Consider the following 16,074-nt stretch of genomic DNA (forward strand, 5'->3'; position numbering starts at 1 on the left):
ATCTTTGGCTCCATTTCGCCTCGGAGATATTTTATTTATATAGGAAAAAAATAGTTCACATAGCTCCGTGCAGAACATCCCATTCCCCGACCTCGCGGGAGTCTGGCAGCAGCAGCGCCGCGGATGACGTGATCCCTCCCCAGGTCTCCTGCCTTGCCCTCGCCAGAGAGCTGCAGGCTGCTTTATCACTGCTTCCAGACTCCCTCTGGCCTCCCTAATTATGCCCTTGTTTTGCTCATTTGTGAGTATTCCCATATATCATCCACATGCTTCCGAGCGCCATCTCCTCAGACTCTCGGCGGAATTACTGGAGTCAGGAGCAAGGACTCGTTAGCAGGGGTACTCCTGCTTGCAGCTCCCAGGAGCAATAAGGCTTGTTAGATAAAGGAACAGGTTCAGGTTTCAGAGATCCAGCTCCAACTGGGACCATCAAGGAGCAAAAAAAAAAGGAAACTGCCCCGTTTCCAGCGCGGAGGCCCCAGCACACCCCTGGGCTGAGCTTGGAGCTGCAGAGACAGATGCTCCCCTGCCCCTCTGAGATATAAATAGCACCACATGACCAGCCTTTCCCTAATTGCGTTCCTTCCACTTGGAAATTTAAAAACAGATGGCTCCTCCTCAGCCAGGCAGGGGCAAGACAGCGGCCTCGGCACCAGAAAAGCCACGGGAAGGGATGGCTGTCCGGGAGGGGATGGCTGTCCTGGAGGTTTAATAGGAAACACTCCCACTTCCACCCCAAATGATGTTACTGAAGCAACACAAACCCACACCAGAGCCATGAAACCAGCCCAAAATCGGGGATCTGCTTTCCCCCTGGCCCCTGAGCCATGACCCGGCACATTCCCATGGGATGGAGGGCTTGTCTGAGCCCCCTGGTCCCGCTTTGCTCTGCTCACTGTGTCCATGAGTCCCTCTCCCGGGTTCCACATACTCCAGCAGGCCCTGGCTTTATTAATAGCTCCCTGACCTTGTGTGTGCCTGCGGCCCTTGCGCCTGCTGGAACACCACATTTTTCCCACAAAAGGCAGCGACGGTCCCATCTGCTCCCGATTCTGCCCTTGCCTGGTGAGGCAGGGGGGATTCTGGGTGGCAGGCAGCTTCCCCACAGCTCCCACAGCCAAGCTGCCTTCATCCCGGGATCATCACCCCGCCCTGATCCGAGCATCCTTCCCGCTCCCGTCGGCTGCATCTCCACGGGACAGGGCAGCAAAGCTCCGTGCGGCACCTTCCATCCCATAAAGCAGTTCCTCGCCCGTCTTTACCTGCTCCATTTATCTTTACCCCCTCAAAATGCCATTCCTTTTTTTGCTGTGCCATTTATTCCCTGGCAAAGGGAGTCAAGGGCTCAGTGCCCAGATAAACGTGTGGAACAGGGGGTTGGTTGGTGGCATCAGGTTCCCTCCCGCACTTTCCAGAGGCAAACACCAAAAGCAGAAGAGCAAAAGGCCAAAATCACCCGGATCCCACCCCCAAGAATCATTTTCCTTCCCAACACCAAAGTCCAGCTGGGGAGGGAGCTGCTCTTCCAAAGCTCAGTTGGACTATACATTTCCTTTCAGCCTCCTCTTGTGGTTGGAATGCAAACAGGAATGTTTCCGGCTGGGATAAAATTAGCCTCCAGTTTAGCATCAAACCTGCTTGGTTGTGGGCTTGACCAGCACAGTTTTACCACTAGCAAGACAAAGGTTACTTGGCTACTGAGTTTTCTCTGATGACAACTCCTGCAGGCTGACAGGAGCCCCGGTGGGCTTACCTGGGAGCAGGTCTTCATCCCAGAAGGTGGTGGAGTCACCAAGTGCCAGCAGACATCCAGAGGGTGCTCCAAAGCAGCAGGAGTCTTGCTTCTACCACAAAAACACGAAAACACAGGAGCTGCTAAACCCACTTGTTTTCCTAACAGCGTCCCAGGCCTCACACATCCCCACATCCAACCATTTTTCAGCAGTGAATCATGGTTTAAACTCAGCCTGGGAATTTCCAGGGAGTGCGGGTGTGAAAGGAGAGCACATCACACACAGTGTAATTTGTTTATTTTAATAGAGATGTTATTTTACATTTATTTATAGCAGTGAGAAAAGTGCTCCAGAAAAAGATACTCCAGTCAAGGCAAGCTACAACAGCTAACATCCAAATCCTAAATATTCCATACAGAAAGGGGCACTGTTGGATTAAGAAAAGCTCTTGTTTTACAACAGAACAAATACAAAAGGAGGAGTTGTAACACGAAGAGTAACTGAGCTTTTTTAATATCTTATTACTGTAAACTATTTGCATGTGAAATTCACAGAAATCAAGAACTTTCTGTGACATTTAAGACTGCAAAACACCTCGGGCAGGATATCATATGCAGAAGGGCAGGTCTGGGGGTTTTATTTGCCTTTTTTTTTTTTTTTAAGGCAGTCAGCCACCCTCCATTCTCTCCCCACAATGAAATTTACTGTTAAAAAAAAAAAAAAAAAAAATTGTTCCCTGCACTACTCAAGTGCCTCTAAACTCATGTTGCTTCAGTGAACATCTCAGGCTCAGCCCGATGTCAAGGATGTGCTTCACTTCAGGTACTTAAAATCAAAGTATCGAGCTGTGTACATGTCTAAAACCCTACAACACCTTGGCCCTTCCCAGTGAACGAAGCAAAATGAGGAAGAAATGGGGGTAAAAGTGACTGCAGCTGGTAAAGGAGCCTGAGTGAAGGGACAGCAGCAGGTCAGGACGGGTGTCCAGGGGAAAACGGGGGCCTTGCACCTCGGTTTTTTGGGCCCTTCATCACGGCAGGCAGGGCAGCCTTGTTTTGGGGGAATTCTGTGCACACAGGTGTCACCACACGAAGCCAAAGGGTGCAATTCCTGCGAGCTCCCCCTCTCCAGCTGCCCGCGGCGACGGCTCCGAGGCCCTGGAGCAAACACGTCCTCCCGAAGGAACGCGCCGTCCCGGCGCGCGGCTCTGCGGATGTCAGCTTGATCCAAAAAAGCTGCTCTCAAAGCGACCCATTTTCCCCGGCAGCTGCAGCCCCAAGAGCTGCACCTCCACCTCCCCTCACCTTCAGCTGCCCCCAAAACATCTTCTGCTGCGTCAGCTGCTCATCACGCTGCTCTCCTCCTCAGCTCTCTCCTCCCTGACGCAGCCAAGGGCTCCTTGAACTTGGAACACATTTTTACTGACGAGCGTTGGGTTTTTTTTGGGAAGCCTCTTCCGCGGCAGAGTCTTCCTCATCCAGCCAAGTGTCCTGGTCACTGCTCCTCCAAGGGCAGCCGGCACCGTCCGTCCTGGGCAGTGTTGTAGGACTCACAGTTCTTGCACTTCATGCCCAGGAGATGGAACTGCACCGTGGAGCGGGCGTTGCAGTCATTGCAAAGGATCTGCACGGAGAAAAGAGAGGGAGAAGCTGTGGCAGCAGGAATTAAGAAATACTGTCAGCCTACACATGACATTTCCTTATCGTTCCCTACCCCTCAGGCTGACTTCTGATCCAGGACAACTTCCTAGTGCCCTCTACTGCCAGTAACCCCAAGGCACAGTTCCACCAAAACCAGGCACGGGCGCAAGGCTGATGTCTTACCTCCACCATCATGTTCTGGTACTCTGTGGGCATGGGAGTCTGTGCCACTTCGTTGTCCAGCTGGCGCCAGTACCTGGTCATATCTAACGCCGAGTGCATGCACAAAGGACACCTGTAACCTCTGGTAGGAAGGGGAAAAAAATGTCTAAATCAGAAGATGGAGCGAGGCCATGAAACAAATCCACTCAAAAGGATGAGTTTCATACTGTACCAGTCAAACAGACACCACGAAACAGGAAGTTCTTTCAAACAGAATTGGAATTTAAATGCCCTTTAACCCTTTAGGAATCAACTTTAAGTTATTTGGTACAGAACTGGCAACATGATCTTTGCCTCCTGGAGCAATATGTTTCGACTATGATAATATTGTAAGATGTTTAGAAATACTTACTCCTTCAGCATCTCGTTGTAACAGGTTCTGAAAAGGAAACACAGCGAGCAGTTCAGTAAGAAGAATGCAATTTTTACTGACTGGTAACACTGACTTGGACTGAACACAGGAAAAAGGCACACAGCTATCCCCAAATCAGAAGTTAAAGGTATCCTGAGGGCAAGTGAGAGGAAAGCTTCCCATCCTCAAAATTAACTGCGGAAGGAAGACAACCCCTCTAAAGAAAATATTTACTGGTGAAACAGACTGTCCCCAACACGTGGGTCCCTTAGAAACCAGTTGTAAGCAGCTGATACAAAGTGCTGCTGAATAAACACCCCACACCAGGCAGCAGCTATTCCCCTTTCTCAGGTATCTGCTTTACCTGTGAAGAAGGTGACCACATGGCAGAACGTGGGCTCCAACACGAGACGTGTGAATATCCTGTTTCAAGGCAAGTATCAGACAAAAGAGAAAACAATTAATTCAAACACGGTCAAAAATAGGGCCTCACAGTAACCCAAGAGATGAAAAGCAGCAGCTCACCTCCAAACATATTGGACAATCCTGCCTGGAGACATTTTCAATGCACTTTGTAAATGGAAAAGAGAAGAAAAAGTTATTCTGTTGTAGAGATATCTGTGTTTTTCTAAACTGTAACGTTCCAACGTGTAAATTTCTTGTATTTTTAACTGGTGGCCTCTGTGCTGCTTTTAGGTGAATTTAGAGGAGCAGAACCCACTGCTCCCCCTGTTCCTGTGGCCTCAGACGGGGCTGAGGCCCAACCAGCTTCAGGGGTGTTATTTTTTCAAGACGCGGAGTTAAGCGGCGTATTCTCACCTTGTGCTTCCCTCGGAGGCTCAGGCTCAGGCACAGATTGCATTTGGAACAGTGGAAGAAATCCTCCTTGGGGCCGATCCTGAGGAGAGAGGCTGTCAGGGCAGGGCCAGCTCCCCGAGGAGCCGGGGCTCGGCCGCCCGCCCGCACCTGCAGATGCCGCACTCCTCGCAGTGGTACTGCTTCTTGTCGCGGTCGAAGAGGTGGCAGATGTCGCAGTAGTACTCGCCAAAGAGGCTGTCGCAGCCCTCGCAGCGCTGCTGGGCCTGAGGGGAGAGGAACAGCTGGAGCTGGAGCTCTGACCAGTTCTGGGCGCCTCGGGACAAGAGGAGACACGGAGCTCCTGGAGCGGGTCCAGCGCAGAGCTGTGCAGGTGAGTAAGGGACTGGAGCGCCTCTGCTGTGAGGAAAGGCTGAGGGAACTGGGCCTGTTCAGCCGTGATGAGACATGACTGAGGGGGTCTGCAATGGGCAGAACTGATGCACAGGAAGTGCTGCATGAACGTGAGGAAGAACAACCTTTCCCAGGCACTGGTACAGGTTTCCCTAGAGAGGGTGGGGACTCTCCCTCACTGGAGACATTCCAGAGCCGCCTGGATGAAATCCTGTGCCACGTGCTCTAGGATCACAGAATATCGTGAGCTGGAAGGGACCCACAAGGATCATGGAGTCCAACTCCCGGCCCTGTACAGGAGTCCCCAACAATCCTATCATGTCCCTGAGAGCGTTGTCCAGGCACTCCTTGAACTCTGTCAGGCTTGGTGCCATGACCACTGCCCTGGGGAGCCTGTTCGGTGCCCGACCACCCTCTGGGGGAAAAAAACTTTTCCTGAGATCCAACCTAAACGTCCCCTGACACAACTTCAGCCCGTAACCCTGCTCGAGCAGAGAGACGGGCCCAGGCGATCCACTGCGGCCTCTTCCAACCGACCCCTGCTGCGATCCCCTTCCCACCCCTCCCTCCCTCCCTCCCAGAAGAAGGACGCACCTTCTGCAGGAGGTGGCAGCGGATGCACTGCACCTCGGACACTCGGAAGCGGTCCAGCTGGTGCTCCTCGGCGCCGTCGTGGCACAGCCGGCACGGGTACAGCTTCCCGCAGCACGGCGCCTGGGAACGGAGGGGGCACGGCACGGATCAGGGCAGGGATCGGGGCACACACACACACACATACACATACACATACACATACACACACACACACACCCCACACACACACACACCCATTGCCCAGCCCAGCGCCCCCGGCTGACCCACCCGCAGCCGGCAGCCCCGGCGGTAGTGCTCGCATCCCTGCTCGCATCCCTGCCCGGCGCATCCCGGCTCTCCCCCCGCCGTGGCCATGGCCGTGGCCGCCGCCGCCGCCCGGCTCCGCGAGCCCGCCCCTTCCGCTTCCGCTTCCGCCCCGGCCGCTTCCGGATCGAGGATCACCTCCCTCGACCTGCTGGCCACATTCTTCCCATTGCAAACCCTTCCCCTTAAACCCATCTTTCTCTCTCTCCACTCCCCCCACAACTCCCCCTGCAAAAAAAACCACTCTCCCTGCCCCAAACCTTCTTTTTCCCCTCTGTATTTGCCCATGGCTTCCTGACTGACTGCTGTGGCCAGCTGGGAGCACCCACTATAGGGAAACCAGGCCTGGAATTGGAACGTCCTTTTATTTACAAATGAAATGTACATGTCAAGACACAGCATAGCCACAAATCCCTAAATACCGTTAGTTCAGATGATATTTCTACCATGATCCATCAATAGGAAAGGCTGTATTTTGTGGAAAAATAAGCTCCAAAGTTAACGACACCGTGTGAGTTGTGACAGCTGATGGAAAACAGAGTTGTGAGCAGCACAGGGACAGCACAGAACTGACCACAGACAAACTGAGGGCAGATAAGCAAAAATGGGTTTCCAAACAGTCATGAGATAAAAACAGTCAAGTTTTACACATCCCATTCCCCCAGGGACCTAAAGGAATGATGACTTCAGTTACTGAGCCATTTAACGTGCCACAGCTCAGTATTCCACAACGATATTCCTTTCTGCACCATTAACAACAGCCAGACAACAGGCCCAGTGAAACACCCCAAAAAAACCCACCTGAACACGGGGTCAGAGGTGGGAAGGGAAAAGGAATCTAACCCAAAGTGACACGTGCATTAGCAAGGGTTTCAAAGGAACAGCTGTGAAGATTTGCACATTTAAACGTTGTATTTCTTGCACAAACATTTTCTTCAATGTCAAGGCGAAAGTGCTTTCCGATCCAGATCAGGCAGCCCACCAAAATATGACAATTTCAGCAGCTGCTCTCGTCACTATGCATTAAAAAGAAACCCCTCATGAGGGCAGCGGTTAGGCGAGAGAAAGCCCAGCTTCCTCTGAAATCCTCCAAGCCAGCTCCTGCCCTTGTCACACACCAACAACCACTACTTTCCTCAGACAAGGCCTGGCCCTAGGCCAGAAAGCCACCATCTCAGGGGCTCTTTGCATGCAAGAAATCCAGCAGCAATGGCAGTGCGAGCTCTGTCCTCGGCCCGGAGCCGAGCCACTTCCATGGCAGTCCACTGTGCCAACAGCAGTCAGGGATCCTCCTCTCACCTGCAGAGACCTGGCAGCTTTAGCCCCTGGAAACTCAGATGGGTTGTTCCCACTGTTCAGTCACCTGTATCAAGAGGAGAAAAGCAGAATGACATTCCAGACAGGCTAGCAAAACCACAGAGGTGCTCCCTGGCGACAGGCTTCCTTTGTTTTGGTTTATCACGCATCCTTACCTTGCTGAAGCTGTGCACTCACACCTCTGTGCTTCACAGATCAGACAACTCGAGTTGTTTTTACCCCTCCTCACATGCAGGCAGCCAGTTTCCCCTTTTTTTGTCGTTCTATCAGCTTGCCCAACCCCAACTTCGTGAGCTGCTTCATTTCCAACACCAATGCCCAGCCCCTCAGCTCGGGAAAATGATTTACCTGGCACAGCAAGCTGTGTACTGCCCTCAGTAAGAGGGCTGTCAGAGCTACATGTCCTGACCAAGATAAAAGAATTTTCCTATTGTACTTCCCAGCCAGGTAAGTGTTCATGGAACTATCCCTTTGGAAGCCGTCAGGAGGCTACAGCAGAAATTAAAGCCCACCTTTTACAGGCAGGATCTTCTCCCTAAGGCTAGTGTTCAACTCTGGGGAAGCTGGCTTCTGATGCCTCTGGCATCAAGGCCCCTGACTGCTGTAAATTGGAAAAGAAAGAGACAGGATCAATTTGCAAGTGTAGGATCAATACAGAGAACCATCACAAACCACCTCCTAAGGATGCATGCAATGCCAACTGAAAACAAATCCGTCCTTCGCTCAAATCAGACTTCCAAAATGCTCCCCCAGCATAAGGCAGTTAAGATCCCAAGGCAAGTTCAGCTCCTGCTGAGAGTCACACTGGAAATCCCTGGGCTGTGCTGCTGAGAAAGTCACAAACCAAACAAATGCAGAGCAACACAAACCATTTTATTGCTTTGATACCTGCTGCGAGGACAGGCTCGAGTTATGAAGGTCGATAGCGGCGAGGGAGGGGACTCGGGACTCTGGAACTGTTTTATTTTCCTTCTTCAGAAATCTGGGATGCCACGCTGCAAAACACAACCAAGGCATGCAGCGTGAAGTGAAAACAAGAGCTGACTGCCACTTATTTAGTACCCAGGTTTTATTTAGAGGACATCAGAGCTCCTACCTTCCACTCCTCTCAGCTCGGGGAGGTGATTCAGTTCTGGCAAACGCACATCTGCCTTGGAGAATTCCCATTTTTTCCTATTCGCCTGAAGGATGTTTTTTTCATTAGTAACCTGTAATCAAGGGCATAAGGACCAGCTCATGAAAACAGAGAAAAAAAATGATGCTATTTTCAAGGTTAAAAAAAAGCATCAGCCCAGCAGTGTTCTGCTGTAGCTGGAATTTGTACAAGAAAAGGCTCTGATGTGTGTGAAGGAATTCAGCCTGCTCAAGGCTCATTTCTGCACTATAAACAATGGAAAAGCAGCAGCAAAAATAAAAACAATCATCTAAGTGAGGCTGCCTTCTGAGAGATAAAGTGTACCACTTGGAGAATGGCTGGGATTAGTTATCTGGAAAAAAGCAAACGTTCCTTGCTGGCATAGAAAGAATCGTGCCGAGGTGGAGAGAGCAGTGGAAAACTTTCCATTCCACTTGTTTTCCTTATCAATTTTTAATGCATTTATGACATGACTAAACAAGGCCCTGACTGCATTAAATCCAACCCCTCACTTCTGCTTCAGTAGCACAGCACACATGGTCTGCTTTTCCTGGCCAGGCAGGAGGCCATGGATATACTCCAGATATCCTGTGCTGGACTGCTTCCAGCATTTAAAGTTGTTTTTTGACACAAAGTATGTTTTATGGAAGATAACTATTAGCGAAGGATAACAGACAATGAACCTGTAGGGAAAAAAAGGGGCAAAGAAAAGAGCATTTCTAGTTGGGAGCAACGGTGAAGGATGGAACAGATGGAATTCTTGACAATTAAACACGTAACTGGGGCCTGAGTTTTACTTTTATTTTATATTTGCTTTGCCAAAGGGGAAAGACAGGCGACTCACCGGTGTCAGGCTGACGCTGTAATGGCCTGCAGGAGAAGGCCTCTGTTGCTTTAGCAATGGGTTCAAGTATTTTTTACTCTTTTCATCAAGTCTGTAATCAAAAACGCCCCAAACTTCGTATTAATCGAGGTAAGGCAGCAAATGTAAAAACAACAGAGGCAAGATATCCCAAAGTCACATTCCCACATCCCAGTCCCTCAGCAAGAGGGATGATGGAGCTCTCCTAGCTCTGCTCCCATACCTGTAATTAAGGCTCCCGGGCACGGGGCCCATCCCAAAGGTAGGAGAAAAGTTCTGGTTGATGGGAGGGATCACTATGCCCGTGTTCTTGGCGTAGTCCAAGCTGCTGCTGGAATCTTTCAGGCTGGTCTGAGGGCTGATTTTGAACGGGTTGACGGCGCTGTCGTAGAGGAAGCTCAGGTTGGAGGCTCGGTCTGTTTTCTCCGCATCGGCTTTAGAGCGCTTCGTCTTCAACAGCTTCTCCTCTCTGCCCCTTGGGCCAAAATCCTGTTTGGGAAGATAAAGCATCACCTTTCCCTTCCTGTCATGTTAAAAAAGCAGCTTGCAGCAGCACATACAGGGGGACAAAAAAAAAAAAAAAGTCAAAAGCCTAAATCTAAACATGCACGATTCCGCAAGGATCTGATGGAGATGGAATTGTTTTTATTAGAAAACCTCTGGTTTCCATCAAACAGGAGGAAACTTGTCAGGGTTCCAGCACCCTCTGTAAATAAAGTCACTTCAGAACGGAATCAGGAACGATGGAGGAAGAGCAGCCACATCCTGTGCCACTTCCAAAGAAATTAAATAAAAATTGAGCCCGATGTCATCTCAAAGTCATTCTGAAGCCTCCTTACTACCCAATTGTAAGCAAAATATTTCATTTTTAAGTTTTTAACTATTTTAATTTTTTTAATTTTTAATTTTTAATTTTTTAATTTTTAATTTTTTAACTATTTCAATTTTTTTAATTTTTAATTTTTTAACTTTTAATTTTTTTTTAATTTTTCATTTGGAGACAGGGCTTTAAAACAGGTAAACAGCAGCATAGAGCATGTCTCCATGATTCAACATGCTCCCCAACTGCTTCTCCCTTCAGCTCTGTATTGCCAGGAACTGCATCACCATGTAGTTCACCTGCAAGGGACTGGCCAAAGATCCACCTGCAGACTCCCATGCCATTTGTTATGAATTTTAACTGCTACACACACATTTATAAAATGATTTTAAAACATGAAAAAAAAAAAGCCAAAATACAGTTTTGGAAAAAAAACAAAAAAAAAAAGATGGACCAACCTGGACACTGAATAATTTTCTTTCTTCTAGAACATCATCTTTCTCCCTTTTGCTGACTTTGGATTTTTTTTGTAACTGACGGTCTCTGGCATCTTTCTGGATCTTTAATTTAAGTTCCTCAGTAAACCTACATTCCAAATAAGGATAAAGAAAAAAAAAATAAATAAAAGGGCTTCTGGTAAACTTAACACCATCATCAGTTGTTCAGCCTAGGCCCCCACAGATTTTTAAGCAATCAAACAAACCATGCTTTCTGACCAGTGGGAAGCTAAATATGGAGTATACATTAAAATAAATAAAATCTGAAGCACACATTTTTCACATTGCAGCAATAAAGGTGCTTGTATCACAGTCTGGAGTAGATGCAGAGAGTGAATACAGTGTTAGACTGTACTGTCCAAAATGCTGTGACACTGGGGAATTAATGTCACAACAAGGTGAATGTGCTGCTGGAACTGTTCTATTTCCAGGAAGACCAAACCCAAACAAGCCCAAGACATTCAGCAGCTGTCAGCTCTGCAAAGCCAGTGTGCCATCTAAGAGCACAACTGCTTCACTCCCTGAGGCTGCTCTGAGCAAGAAATGAGCTGCTTTACCTCTCAGCAAACCCGTCCTGGTTAAAGAAATCGTGCTGCAAGAGTTCGGCGCAGGACGGTCTTTTGTCCGGGTCGATCTGCAAACACTCCTGTCAAACCAATGTGAACGTGAGAAATCAGGGATGAAACCAAGGCTTTAGCCTGCCTGAGAGAGGGCAAGAACAAGGCTCCTCCCTGGAGGATATGCAGCGATCCCTCTGGCTCGGGACGTGAGGGCTGAGTGCCCCCCATCACCCAGGACTGTGGTATCCTCGCAGCCCTCGCTAAGCTGCCCATCCAAGCAGTTGCTCACTGCATGGGGAGCTGAGAGAAAGGCACTTTAATAGCCCTGTACTCATCTGCACAAGGTGAAGGACAAGCAAACAGAGAAATGTTCATAGGAATCAATCAGTTAATTACCTTGGCTAAATCCAGCACGGCAGCAGAGAGCTTGGGATAGCGTTTGTCCAGGGATTCCACCTCCTTCACCTCAGGCAGCCTCATGCCAGCAAAGAGAGGATTTTTATAGAATAACTCTTGGTGCCTTGGAATTAAATTACCTGGAATCACACAAACAAAGCAGCCACATGGAAAAAAAATAGAGGACGGTGAAAGATTTGAGAGGCTGAAATACTGGGTCAGCATTACTGTGAGGCTACAGTCTGGGTTGTCCCTTTCCCACCCTTCAAAGCAAATTTGATCCCTTCATTCCTGAGCAGGCACTAGGCTGTTCTTACCCAGGCATTTGGTGATATGGTAGAGCTGGTCAATGTCTGAATCTCCAGGGAAAAGGGGCTCTCCTGTAAGCATTTCTGTTATCAGGGAGCCAATAGCCCACACGTCCACAGCCCTGGGAATAAAAACAACGCCATCCCGGCTCAGCACGGCTTCGTTCCTTGCTTTGTTCCAAAGGCTGAGCCAGTGGAGAAGATGGAGCACTCCTTCCCCTGCTCCTCACAACCCTTCACAGCCTCACAGGCCAGACTTACTTGCCATACTTGCTGTCTCCCACCAGCAGCTCCGGAGCTCTGTACCACCGGGTCGCCACGTACTCCGTGTAAACTTCCCCGGAAGCTGCCAAGGGACGGGCAAATCCGAAGTCGCAAAGCTTCACAACTCCCGACTGGGAAACCAGGATGTTCTCCGGCTTAATATCCCGATGGATTATCTGCACAGGGGAAAGCAAGTCAAGACAAACTCCCCATTTGTACGTAGCAAACTGACTGGCTCAGCAAAAACCGCAGGTTTCTCACGCTCGGGTAGAAAATCACAGAACCCCTAACTTCAGAAACATTTATTTTATGTATCTCTCTCCCTTTTCAGCCAAAGCTTTATTTCTGTAAGCTTTAATATATATCTGAATATATACTTCTGTATCTATTTCTTGCTGATTTCTGAGCTGATTCCTTGCACGTACTTACATTATGACTGTGACAAAAGGCAATTCCTCTGGTAATCTGGAATAAGTATTTCCGAACCCTGTCGTAGTCCAGGCCGTTGGGAGACGCCTCCAGGTCATCGAGCACCGTGTGATCCACAAATTCAAACACCAGATACCACCGTTTCTTCCTCTTGCACACCTCCAGCAGGTTCACCAGATTCTCATGCCTGAGTTGCTGTAATAAAACAGGGAATATTTAGTGAGAGCTGGATGGTTTATAACAGGAAAGAATGGAGACTTTTAACTCCAGCCCAGCTGGGACTTTGCCAAAAAATGTAACTTAAGTAAAAAGTGAGGGGGGGAGGGGGAAGGGAACTGTATTTTCCAGTTATTTTGTCATCATGTTCTGACCAGCCCCAGCCCCAATTTGCTACACCCCCAAGAATCCACCCCCAATTTGTTACACATTTATCCCACACCAACACAACAGGCCACACTCCAGTGCACAGTTATTTATTAGCTGGACACTGGCAGGGAAATATCACCAGAGGCTGCCTGGAGGCAGCACCAGAGCCCAGGGATCTGACTGAGGGAGATGAAAAAGGACTGCAGAGCACAGGGAATTGAAGGGGAAGCTCTGCCAGTCCAGAGGCAGTGCCAGCCAACCCGCACCTGGGTCTGCCCAGATTACTTGGAAGGTCTGAAAAAGAGAAGAATTTTAAAAGGATGAACTCTCTTCTCAGGAATTGTTTATTCCCAGTACAGGAGACCTGAAGAGGTTTTGCTGTTTTTAGCTGCAGTTACATTTTCTGCCCAAACTCCGGAACAAGAAAAGAGAAATGAAAGATGAATAAAAAAAATCAGGTTCACAAGGAGCAAGGGAAGAAACCACAAACAGACTGAATCTCCAGCTATTTGCTTTCACTGTGAGAGGCCACCCTTACAGAGCTATATATGGAAGTGTTCCCCTTGCTAGGATTCCATTTACCCAGGAAAACAAGTTAATTCCCAACACACCTGGGAGGTGCTACGTGCTCTGACTCAGTGACTCAGCGAGCCCGACCGACGGATCAGGAACAATCCAGGCTCACACAGATCCACTTTAAAAGTGTTTGAAGGGATAATACCTGGAGCTGCTGGATGTGTCTCAAGCTCCAGCACATAACATCTCTAAGATTCTGCAGTTCTTGCAGTGATGGCAAACATCACTTTTTTTCCCTTCAGATCACAGAGACTATATAATCTGGCAGATTTAGGAAGAGACACTTGTGGCAGCTAAGAGGACAGGACATAGGGAATACTTTGCCAGTATTCCCACCTCTGCAAGTCCCCACATCAGAGGAAAAGCCTGGATGCACTCCAAGTGTAATAAGGCTTTCCTTCATTTCTTCACCAGACACATGTATGTCCCAACGTTTAAAATTCCCACCCTCCACTAGCCCAGGTTGCTCCGAGCTCCATCCCACCTGGCCTTTAAACACTCCCAGGGATGGGGCAGCCACAGCTTCTCTGGGCAACCTGTGCCAGGGCCTCATCACCCTCACAGGGGAGAATTTCTTTCTAATATCCAATCTAAACCTACTTTCTTCTAGTTTGAATCCATCCCCCCCCGTCCTGTCACTACAATACCGATACCAGGCAAATCCCACACTCCAACAGCAAAGGACTACATATGGATCGGTGAGGTTCAGGGAATCTGACACCCGTCCTCCTCCAGCCTTTCACCTGGCAGGAAAGTGCCACGAAGAAAAGAAAATAAAGGAAAACTTCCCCGGAAGCATTTTTCCGTATCAGGTGGCACCGGCACCCCCCAGTCCGGTTAGTGTCACACACAGGCAGGTCACCATTCGCCTGCAGGTGTCAAAAGCTCAGCTTTCTTTCATTTTCGGCTGATTCACAGCAGCCAGAACAAGAATTCGGGACAAAACAGGGGGTCGCAGTTACCACCAGGAGGCAACAGAGACCTCGGGCTTTTTTTCCCCGCTGAACACCGGGCACATAAACAAGACTTTTCCAGTCCAGGATTCGCCGGGTGAATATCCAGCACGGGCACCCAGGCAAAGGGGAAAGCAGCTCTCGCAAGGCTACGACGCAAAAGGCTGAATTAATCCAGGGGAATACAAACAGGGCCAAATCGAGCCTCTTTTGGCTTGGATTTCGTTAGTAAAAAGGGCCCCCCGGGCGGCCCTACCTTGAGCAGCTTGATCTCCCTCACGGCGATCTTCCTCACCGCCGCGTCGTCCTCGCTCTCCAGGAACTTCTTGACGGCCACGATCTGCCCGCTCTCCCTGTTCCTGCACTTGGTCACCACCCCGTAGCTGCCTTCCCCCACCAGCCCCAGCACCTGGTACTTCTCCATGGCCGGAGGGACCCGCCTGGAGGGCCCGGACCCGGCTGGAGAGGCCGGCCCGGGATGCAGCGACTGGACCGGGATGGAGGGACCCGGGATGGCCTCGGCCCCCGGTCCAGCGCGGCGTCGCCGGGGCAACGGCCCGCCGTAAAGCGCGGCCGCGCCCCGCCTGTCGCAAAAGCCTGCGGGGAAACCTGCTTGGCTTACAAAGAGTAAAAAAGAAAACGGGCCTTATAAAATATTATAAATATAAAACGTCATAAAGCTCGCTTGCATAAAGCCAGTAAGGCACGTAAAGGAGAAATGGCTAAAGCAACCTTGCACTTTTGAGCAGAGTGCCGCGTTAAAAGGCAGCCTGAAAAATACTGACTATTCCCCGTGTGCTGCTGGGGGGCTGCTGATGTTGCCAAGCGTGCGGCCATGGAAAAGGCGGAATAATTTGCTTTTAGATTTAGATGTCTGTGCCAGTGCCCTTGCTGTGTGTTTTATCTTAAAAAGACGGCAGTTTCTGCACATACTACCTGCAACTCAACACCAGGCACGAACCCTTCAGGAGGCAGGAAAGCTGAAGCATCCATGTGTGTTTACTGACAGAGACTTCATCCAAGATATTCTTAATCCAACTTCCTCTTGTTCTTTCCATCCAGGCACAGATGTAGCAGCACATGATGGTCTTCTGCTCACAGTGACTTGTCTTGCCCTTGACAGGAGTGGCATGGCAGGACACGTGTAGGAAAACACAACCAGAAGCTGCAGAAACAAAGACATGCCATGTGGATATTCCCGATATTCTCTCCTCGGTTTGGTGGCCTCCATTTCACAGCTGAGGGTACTGTAGAAAAAGAGGTGTCCAATTTCTCTGAAGAAATTTATGGGCACCTCTCAGGCTGGAACTACTGCAACATCCCTCTTTGGGAGAGAAACAGTATATGCCTTGCCAAAAACGCCAATTCCCCAGGAAATGGAGGCATCATATATCCCAGTGATACTTTCTGGAACCTTTACTGCATTTCTCTTGAGTCACATCGATATGAGTCACCTTCTGCAACTAATTCCTGGTTGTTTTCACGTCTCCTTCACCCTCATCCTCACTCTCTGCATGCAATTACTGTAATGAACCTTT

At 49.4% G+C, this 16,074-nt stretch overlaps 2 protein-coding genes across 3 annotated transcripts; both read right to left on the reverse strand.

Moving 5' to 3' along the window:
- Positions 1-2,013: 2,013 nt before the first annotated feature.
- RCHY1 (ring finger and CHY zinc finger domain containing 1) lies at positions 2,014-6,144 on the reverse strand. The gene is made up of 9 exons (XM_027716766.1): positions 6,018-6,144; positions 5,751-5,870; positions 4,914-5,029; positions 4,767-4,845; positions 4,473-4,517; positions 4,312-4,370; positions 3,948-3,974; positions 3,557-3,677; positions 2,014-3,356 (listed from the first exon to the last, which is right to left on the reverse strand). Exons 1-9 carry the CDS (start codon positions 6,102-6,104, stop codon positions 3,228-3,230), a joined length of 783 nt encoding a protein of 260 aa, XP_027572567.1. The 5' UTR covers positions 6,105-6,144; the 3' UTR covers positions 2,014-3,227.
- Positions 6,145-6,399: 255 nt separating this feature from the next.
- CDKL2 (cyclin dependent kinase like 2) lies at positions 6,400-15,105 on the reverse strand. Of its 2 annotated transcripts, XM_027716762.2 has the most exons (13): positions 14,793-15,105; positions 12,642-12,836; positions 12,210-12,388; positions 11,958-12,070; positions 11,641-11,780; positions 11,242-11,330; positions 10,646-10,772; positions 9,591-9,856; positions 9,350-9,440; positions 8,467-8,578; positions 8,259-8,365; positions 7,883-7,971; positions 6,400-7,416 (listed from the first exon to the last, which is right to left on the reverse strand). In XM_027716762.2, the coding sequence occupies exons 1-12, from the start codon at positions 14,958-14,960 to the stop codon at positions 7,912-7,914; spliced, it is 1,647 nt and encodes a 548-aa protein (XP_027572563.1). In that variant the 5' UTR covers positions 14,961-15,105; the 3' UTR covers positions 6,400-7,416; positions 7,883-7,911. The 2 variants fall into 2 exon arrangements, with proteins under 2 accessions (XP_027572563.1, XP_027572564.1); XM_027716763.2 differs by lacking the exon at positions 7,883-7,971 and having other exon boundaries at positions 14,793-15,102.
- Between the last annotated feature and the right edge of the window lie 969 nt (positions 15,106-16,074).

The sequence above is a fragment of the Pipra filicauda genome, unplaced genomic scaffold, assembly GCF_003945595.2.
Source record: "Pipra filicauda isolate LSUMZ 115617 unplaced genomic scaffold, ASM394559v2 scaffold495_size435866_pilon, whole genome shotgun sequence".
Classification (NCBI taxonomy): domain Eukaryota; kingdom Metazoa; phylum Chordata; class Aves; order Passeriformes; family Pipridae; genus Pipra; species Pipra filicauda.